General features: G+C 42.9%; 1 protein-coding gene across 2 annotated transcripts in view; it reads left to right on the forward strand.

The window, feature by feature from the left end:
* Positions 1-9,271, forward strand: part of LOC147109668 (Golgi-pH regulating cation channel-like) — a 90,535-nt gene extending 81,264 nt beyond the window's left edge. For both annotated transcript variants that reach the window (XM_086003747.1, XM_086003748.1), the window contains exons 18-20: positions 612-664; positions 6,126-6,156; positions 8,472-9,271. In XM_086003747.1, the coding sequence (XP_085859873.1) occupies positions 612-664; positions 6,126-6,156; positions 8,472-8,513 (126 nt within the window). In that variant the 3' untranslated portion in view covers positions 8,514-9,271. The remainder of the gene's footprint in view (positions 1-611; positions 665-6,125; positions 6,157-8,471) is intronic.
* The last annotated feature ends 260 nt before the right edge of the window (positions 9,272-9,531 follow it).

The following is a 9,531-nucleotide window of genomic DNA, read 5'->3' on the forward strand; positions in this document are numbered from 1 at the left end:
CTCTCTCACGCCACTGAAGGGAGCGCTGAGTGGAAGGCAGGCTTCTCCTGGTTGGTCCCATGTCACTCCTCCAGTGCTTCAGGGTGATGTTGGAAGAGTCTTGGGAATAGTTCAACTTCATGCAGCCTTATCTGCAGTTGGTGCTTGACCAGTGGCGAAGGGAAAGAGAGCTTTACCTTCAAATTAAAAAGGAAGAAATCCACAGATTAGTGAGGCCTGTATTCAGCATTGGCAGGTTTCAGGAAATTACCACGCTTGCCAGTGTTTGGGTGAAAGCAATGATTTGAAAATTAGGGAACTTACCAGGGAAAATCAATAAAGGATGAAATTTAGAGGTGATTTAATTACCTTCGAGGTGATTAAAATTGTTAACCAATTAATTAGTTAATTCTTTGCAGACTGCATCTACTTTTTGTTTATATCATTGCTCACTCTTTCCCCCATCCCCCTCCCTATATACCTCTGTGATGTTCTCCTTCATGTCTGGGTATGACCATGAACGTAAGCGCATTTGTCTCTGGGATTGCGAGGGATAATCTTTTAATAGTTTTGCCTTTCCATGCTATTTAATTGGGCTCGAAACTCATCAAAACTGTTACCACTCTTGACAGGATGAAGATCTGAAGTGGGTTGAAGAGAATGTCCCATCTTCTATGGCAGATGTGTAAGTTACTTTTGTTACTACTGGTTACAAGCTTTATCATTGCACTATAAGTCTTCAAATGCACCCGCCGGTGTTATTTCCACACACCCTGCTGTTTTCAGTGAGAGAAAAGGGTATTGGTATATTTCACGTGGAGGAATGTAGGAAAGACAGGAGTACCACTGCAAGGTTTTGCTGAGCATTTAGAAAATAAAACACAATTTCCTCTAAATCTGTTTTATATAAGTTATAAAAATGACCATGGAATCCAGCTAGTGGAATGGCACAGTGCACTGGAGTGTCGGTGGGTGACATCATTTCAGAACTTAGGTCCATAATTCAGGACACCAGAGGTCAAAATAAAAGTCGGAGAGATGATGAGGTATATCAGGAAGCTGCGCTGAAGCGAAACCAAGCTTGGATTTAAAATCCTGTAGACTGAAGTGAAAGGGAAGACAAAGAGCTGGGAATTTCCAATTTTGAAGTCCTGGGATAACGGATTAGAGTAGGAAATTATGTGATGAATCTTGATTTCAGCACAGTAAGAAAAGGTTAGAGACTAGAAATGAGAAAAGGATCACCAGTTTTAGCTTGTACCCTGTCCCAGAGTGTAGGAGGAGGCTGCCCAGATAAAGGAACAGCTTTTAAGCCATGAGAATCTGCGGGCCTATAAAGATTGAAGAGTTGACACGAAAATAAGTATTTTGTGTGATCAAGCTTCTCTGAATAATCTTCAGTAATGGGGGAGATGCTAGAGTTTCATTTTGAACTCTAAAGGGATAGGCCAAGAATGCCAAAGGAGGATGAAAAGTGGAATTATGAAAAGTAGTGATGGTTGTTAATTGGACTTGAAGGAGATGTGAAGAAGTTTTCTCTTTTTTCAAAAAGAAAAGTACTGGAACAAGTACAGGTAATATTTTCACCACATCATGGAAAGGGCATCAAAGCTGTGCAGGCATGCAACCTAAAGGAAGTTGATGAACATAGAGTAGAATGATTAGCAGAAGAGTGGACAGGGTTGGATGATGTGTAGAGGGATATCATTGATGGAGAAAAACCAGAATGGCAAAGAGGAATCCCTGAGGTGATGCAAAAAGAGCCAAAATGAAACATTAATTGCACCATAGTATAAGATTACTTATCTCTCTCGTTCAGAATACAAAAGGGTACGAAATCGAGTGCGACCCTGTCGTTATTTTCTAACTTTAAAGAATTTAATTTGACATACAACGTGACTGTTTGTACCAGAAAGTAGTAACTTTTCATACAACCTTTTCCTTTCTTGCGAGTACAACTCAAAACAAAGATTTGATCAGATTCCTTACCTTGGGGAGAAAACCATGGTTCTTTTCTACATCGTCTTGTTCTGATGTCGTCCGTGGTTCTCCTGAAAACCAAAGGAGAATGAACTGTTTTATATGGTTTCTTTTCCAAAATCTGTTTAATTATCAAACATCAAAGAATCTCAACAGTTTGCAGGCCTTGCTTCCTGACTCTGCACCGGTCCACTTTGTTTTTCCTCATCTCCTACTTCAGGTATAATCTTACAAAGGCTCCTGGTCATCTGGCTAACACATGCATTTGTCTCTCTCAGCATCCTGGACAATATGCATCCTGACTTCAGTCAATCTGGTAGCTGTGCTCTTTACTAAGAAAGTGAGGGTTTCATTCCAAGTCCATTACTGTAGTCTTTAAAACGAATATCCAAAATCCTTCAGAATGAGTTGAGCGAATCTATATATCCAGAAGCATAACTGATGGATGATCCTGGTGGCTTAGTTAGAACAGACCCTAGTAATAAGAGATTCTATTGTAAGGGGAATAGATAGGCGTTTCTGCGGCCGCAAACGAGGCTCCAGGATGGTGTGTTGCCTCCCTGGTGCAAGGGTCAAGGATGTCTCAGAGCAGCTGCAGAACATTTTGGAAGGTGAGGGTGAACAGCCAGTTGTCGGTGCATATAGGTACCAATGATATAGGTAAAAACTGAGATGAGGTCCTAAAAGCTGAATATAGGGAGTTAGGAGGTAAATTTAAAAAATAGGACCTCAAAGGTAGTAATCTCAGGCTTACTACCAGTGCCACGTGCTAGTCAGAGTAGAAATAGAAGGATATTTCAGATGAATACGTGGCTAGAGGAATGGTGCCAGGGGGAGGGATTCAAGTTCCTGGGACATTGGAACCAGTTCTGGGGGAGGTGGGACCAGTTCAAACCGGACAGTTTGCACCTGGGCAGGGCTGGAACCGATGTCCTAGGGGGAGTGTTTGCTAGTGCTCTGGGGGAGGGTTTAAACTAAGATGGCAGGGGGGTTGGGAACCTGAGCAAGGGGACAGAGGAAAGGGAAACAAGGATAAAAGCAAAAGAAAGGAAGGAGGAAAAACAAAAGCAGCAGTCAGAGAAATCAACGGTTTAAATCAAACATGGCCACAGTAAATAATAATTCTAATAGGTCTAAGAGCGTTAAAAAAATAGGCCTGAAGGCTTTGTGTCTTAATGCAAGGAGCATTCGTAATAAGGTGGATGAATTGGCTGCGCAAATAGAGGTAAACGAATATGATTTGGTTGGGATTACGGAAACGTCGCTCAAGGATGGCCAAGGCTGGGAACTCAACATCCAGGGGTATTCGATATTCAGGAAAGATAGGCAAAAAGGAAAGGGAGGTGGGGTAACATTACTGGTTAAAGAAGGGATTAACACAATTGTAAGGAAGGATATTAGCTCTGATGATGTGGAATCTGTATGGGTAGAATTGAGAAATACCAAGGGGCAGAAAACGTTAGTGGGAGTGGTATATAGACCTCCAAACAGTAAGGCGGAGGTTGGGGGTGGCATTAAAAGGGAAATTAAAGAAGCGTGCAATAAGGGCACAGCAGTCATCATGGGTGACTTTAATCTACATATAGATTGGGCTAACCAAATTAGTAACAATACTGTGGAGGAGGAATTCCTGGAGTGTTTACGGGATGGTTCCCTGGACCAACATGTTGAGGAACCAACCAGAGATCAGGCCATCTCAGACTGGGTATTATGTAACGAGAAAGGATTAATTAGCAATCTTGTTGTACGAGGCCCCTTGGGTCGGAGCGATCATAATATGATTGAATTCTTCATTAAGATGGAGAATGAAGTAGTTGACTCAGAGACTAGGGTCCTAAATTTAAATAAAGGAAACTACGATGGTCTGAGACGCAAGTTGGGTAGGATTGATTGGGGAATGTCACTCAAAGGGTTGATGGCGGATAGGCAATGGCAAACATTCAAAGACCGCATGGATGAACTACAGAATTTGTTCATCACAGTTTGGCATAAAAACAAAACAAAAAAGGTGACTCAATTGTGGCTAACAAGGGAAATTAGGGATAGCATAAGATCCAAAGAGAGGACATATAAATTGGCCAGAAAAAGCAATAATCCTGAGGATTGGGAGCAGTTTAGGATTCAACAAAGGAGGACAAGGATTAATTAAGAAGGGGAAAATACAATATGAGAGTAAGCTTGCAGGGAACATAAAAACTGACTGTAAAAGCTTTTATAGATATGTGAAGAGAAAAAGATTGGTGAAGTCAAGCGTAGGTCCCTTGCAGTCAGAATCAGGGGAATTTATAATGGGGAACAAAGAAATGGCAGACCAACTAAATACATATTTTGGTTCTGTCTTCACAAAGGAGGACACATAACTTCCCAGAGATGCCGGGGAACATAGGGTCTGATGAAAGGGATGAACTGAAGGATATCAGTGTCTGTAGGGAAATTATGTTACTGGTAAAATAGATAAGGGAGAACCAGTGGATGTGGTGTATCTGGACTTTCAGAAGGCCTTCGATAAGGTCTCGCATAAGAGATTAGCGTGTAAAGTTAAGGCACATAGGATTGGGGGCAAGGTATTGACTTGGATAGAGAACTGGTTGGCAGACAGCAAGCAAAGAGTTGGAATAAACGGGTCTTTTTCCGAGTGGCAGGCAGTGACTAGTGGGGTGCCGCAGGGACCGGTCCTTGGACCCCAGCTATTCACAAGATATATTAATGATCTAGACAAGGCAACTAGATGTAACATCTCCAAATTTGCAGACGACACAAAGCTGGGTGGGCGTGTGCGCTGTGAGGAGGATGTTGAGAAACTCCAGGATGATTTGGACATGTTGGGTGATTGGGCAGAAACATGGCAGATGCAATATAACGTGGATAAATGTGAGGTTGTCCACTTTGGTGGCGAAAACAGGAAGGCAGATTATTATCTAAATGGCAATAGATTGGGAGAAGGGGAAGTGCAACGAGACCTGGGTGTCCTTGTGCACCAGTCGCTGAAGGTAAGCATGCAGGTGCAGCAGGCGGTTAAGAAGGCAAATGGTATGTTGGCCTTCGTAGCGAAAGGGTTTGAGTACAGGAACAAGGATGTCTTGCTGCAGTTGTACAGGGCCTTGGTGAGACCACATCTTGAGTATTGTGTGCAGTTTTGGTCGCCTTATCTGAGGAAGGATGTTCTTGCCATGGAAGGAGTTCAGCGAAGATTCACCAGGCTGATACCTGGGATGGCAGGAATAATGTATGAGGAGAGATTGGGTTGATTGGGCTTGTACTCGCTGGAGTTTAAAAGAATGAGGGGGGATCTCATTGAAACTTATAAAATTCTGACAGGACTGGACCGACTCGATGCAGGAAGGATGTTCCCAATGGTCGGGGAGTCCAGAACGAGGGGACATAGTCTAAGGATAAGGGGCAAGCCATTTAGGACAGAAATGAGGAGGAATTTCTTCACCGAGAGTGGTGAACCTGTGGAATTCTCTACCACAGAAGGCAGTGGCGGCCAGTTCATTAAATATATTCAAGAAGGAGTTGGATATATTTCTTGAGGCTAAAGGGATCAGGGGATATGGGGAGAAAGCAGGGACCGGGTACTGAATTTGGATGATCAGCCATGATCGCATTGAATGGCGGAGCAGGCTCGAGGGGCCGAATGGCCTACTCCTGCTCCTATCTTCTGTTTCTATGTTTTTTGGTAATATATTTGCTAACTGGGGCAGCGTGACTGGTTTATTTTAAAATACATTAAGCATAAGGCTTTCTTGGCTTGTAATCCTGCAGTAACAATGCCTGCCAATGTCTCATGCTGTCTGCGCTGCATTGGACCACAAGCAGCTACACAGTGATGTGACCAGGGATGTGTGGTCACATCCTCACTCTTAATGCAGCCTGTGGGTGAGGATGGTGAAGGAGCTCCATGTTGCACAGAGTGCTTCTTACTGGCCGCTTGGTTCCCTGTTTGAAAGAGCTCACTGGCAGTGTATGATTCACAAGATGTGAAAACAAAAAGTAAAACGGAGGCATTTGCAGGCAGTTCTGCCACTGCTGTTGTAAAGCAAAAATGATGCTCGACCATCTCTTGGTGATAGTCTGGTTAACACTGACATCAGCCACATGAGCAAGATTATACTATACTCAGTACCTCTACTTTTCTTGACTAACATTTATTTATTTTCTTTCAGTGCACTTCCTGCCCTACTAGACTCAGACGAGGTAATAAACAGATTCATGAAACATTTGTATGTGGGGGTGTTAGTCGGTCTGGTTGGGGGTGTTTGCTGGTATGGGCGGGAGGTATTGTTGCTGTACATTAAGCTTCTGCGTAGACTAAAACCCCTTCAAGATATTTGCAAAAGCCTCACAATTGTTTTCAATGTAGAGAAGACTGGGAAAAGGGAAAGGTTATGATCCCGGTCTTTGAAGTGCTCATATTTTATTTTCCCACAGCCAGCAACCTGTTCATCACTAACAGTTCTGATGAAGGTCTACACCCTAAACCCATTCGGGTGCTGATTGACCAGTTGCACATTTTCAATTTTCCAAAGTTTGCCGTTCCTTTGAAATCAAACTCTGGGAGCAGGATGATAACCTGTCAAGGAGCCTAAATGTTCAACATTGATAACTGCACAGAACTTGATTTGAGCCATATTGCAGTTGAGACGTACAGACCAGGAAAGTTCCATTACTGGTTTGTGCTAAGTTAGCTGATTTCAGTCAGAGGTTCCTGTTGGACAGCATAATTGGAGTCTCCGCCCCCTCCTGGCCTAAGGTGAGGAAAAGTAGTCAGGGTTTCCACTCGTGATCACTAGTCAGTGACCCCTGCTGAAAACTGCATATCTGTGGGCATCGGGAGAGATTAATTCAATTCACAAATGAAGATTGGCCACTTGTCAAGCTACCAGAGGGCAAATGGGAATGGTGGACACCCAGCAGGAGTCAAAGCTTCGGGAAGAGAAATTGAGACAAAAATAGCAAGCTGACTTTTTTTTTAAAAAAGAATGAGTGTGTACACTCAAAGGAAAGACACTGAAGGATGTGAATGAACAGAGCGACCCAGGGGTTGAAATACATAATTTCCTGAAAGTACAAGCCTAGGTAGATAAAGCCCTAAAGAGCACCATCAGAATTTTGGATTTTTAAATAGTGGCATAGATGGCAATGATGAAGTAATTATGAATTTATGCAAAATATTGATTAGGCCACACTTACAGAACTGAGTGTAATTTTGGGGGTCCCTTTAGAGAAAGGACATTGGCCCAGAAATTCGGGTTGGGGGCTTCCTGCGGGTGCAAGCCTCTGACCTGCACTTACCTAGCGCACCGGCTGTTGAGCTGTGGGGCCCGTGTGGGATTCCAATCCTGGGCCTCCTTCAACTGCCGGCACGCAGTGCTTGCGTATCCCAGGGGCGCAGTTAGTTCGATGCGTCCCCTGGGATCACGTGGGCCGTGGAGAGCCAATGGTAGCAGGGAATGCTTCATTCATAAGTTTGACAGGAAGACCTGTCAAACCTATAAATACTATAAGCCCCAAAACATCACTAAAACTTCAAATAATTTTTTTTTCACATTTTTATAAAATAACTAAATTACATGAAATAACTATTTTAAATGATCATTTAAATTTTTGAAAAAATTAATTGCATTTTCTAAAGGCTAAAAATAAACTTATCTTTCTTTAAAGTATTTAAAAATAATAAACCTGTGGGGAAAAAATGTTTTAATTTTAATTAATTCGCCACTTGCCTTGTTAAAAGCAGGCCTTGCACCTGCTTTTTAAAAGTGTAACTGCTGGAGACTTACCCTCCCGGAGAAACCTGCAAAAAAAACGAAAGTTCGATGTGCACGCGCGGCCTCTCCGGCGCACACGTTCGACCACTGAACCCCTTCGTTCAGGGGAACGGAAGTGCCGGTTTCCCCTACATGCGCAGTGCATGCAGAAAACCGGCACTTTCGTTGGGCCTACGTGTGAGTACCCCGTGCATACTCACGCGTTGGGACCTGAATTTCTGGGCCAATAAAATCATAGCGTGTACAAGCGTCGATTCACCTGGATGATGCCGGGGATGAGAAACAATAGTTAGGAGGAGAGACTTGAGATACTGGGACTATTTCCACTGGAGCAGAGAAAGCTAAGGGGACTTGAGAGCTTTTGTTAAATTCTGAATAATTTGGATGGGTTGAATAGAGAAAGACAATTTTCCCCTGGTCAAGGAGTCATCCATTTAAAGTTCTCAGTAAGAGATGTAGGAGAGAGGTTAGAAGAAATTTCTTTGCACCGAGTTGTTCGAACATGGAATTTTTTATCCCCGAAAGTAGTTGAGGCAGAAACCATTGCACCTTTTAAGGGAAAATTGGATAAATATTTGAAGCAGAGGAAGGTAGAAAGCTGGGAAGTGGGATTAGTTTTGGCTTGCTCTAGCAGAGAGCTAGCATAGATGCAATGAGCTGAACACCTGCCTTCTGTCCTTTAAGCTTCTACAGTTCTTCTATTGGGGACAAAAAACTGCTAATAATTTCCTTGTTTTGCAGGAAATTATGACAACGAAATTTGAGATTTCGAAAATGGAGTGAAAATGAAGTGATGGGAAAGCATTGCTCTTGTTTTTGAAGCAACAACTGTCCAGGAGAGAGTGTCTTCAGTCTGCACAAAACACTAAACTGCATAGTGTCACATGGCTTCACTGGGGTTGGGTGGGCAGAAGAGTGTTTTTATATTTCGCTAAAGTGCAATTCTGTTTTTTTTTTAAATGAGTAAGTTATTTTGCTAGTGCTTGCCATAGGTGTCTGATTTGGGTGAGATTATGCTTTGTTCGGGTAAAATAAATGGCTGGTCTGCTATTATTCCTAAGCAAAGTGTTCCACAGAGGACAGGCCACAAGTTAACATTACCCTGCCGCTGCTCCTTCTTCCTCTCCAACCCTTCCAAGTGAAGTGAAAAGCAAGGTTGCCTTTATATTCCAGCACCAGTTTTCCACTGCCTGAAACATGGGGGCAGTGTACTGGTGGTGTTCTACTGCCACTGCCCAGCTGCAGCCCCCCAGAGGATCATTTCCTCGGTCCCCAATGTACTATAATGACTTGGTTCCTCCCCAAGTTTATTTGTGCGCAATTTCCGGGGAAGGGGTGCGTTTTGTAGATTCGAGACCGTACAGCCAGACTCAAGTTACGGACTGCCAGCAGTGCTGGCACCTTGAGTGGCCGTTCAGCTCCCGTTGGAATTGGCAGGAAAATGGAAACTTGTAAACCTGGAGGGGTTTAGTAAAACTATCAGGGCAGCTTTATTGTGATCTTGTTTTCAAATCAAATAAAATTGTAAGGGTGAAATTCTAGATCTGTTGTGTTATGTTGTACTTTTAGAAGGTTTACATAGTTAAAACGAAACACCCTCTTGTATTTTCACTCATCTATTAGTCCTTTGCGTGGAATTCAGAGAACCGTGGTCTATTGGTGATATGTGTTTTTTTTATCATTTTTGTAGTGGCTTTTTTTATGTATGTCTCTTCATCTTTCATATAGTCAGGGAAGAAGAGATAGGTGAGGTTGAAGACTGCTCAACATCGACGGAGTTATCAACAGAGGTGCACATGAA

This window comes from Somniosus microcephalus, chromosome 12, assembly GCF_052327205.1.
Source record: "Somniosus microcephalus isolate GS21.2 chromosome 12, FLI_Smic_1.0, whole genome shotgun sequence".
Lineage (NCBI taxonomy): Eukaryota > Metazoa > Chordata > Chondrichthyes > Squaliformes > Somniosidae > Somniosus > Somniosus microcephalus.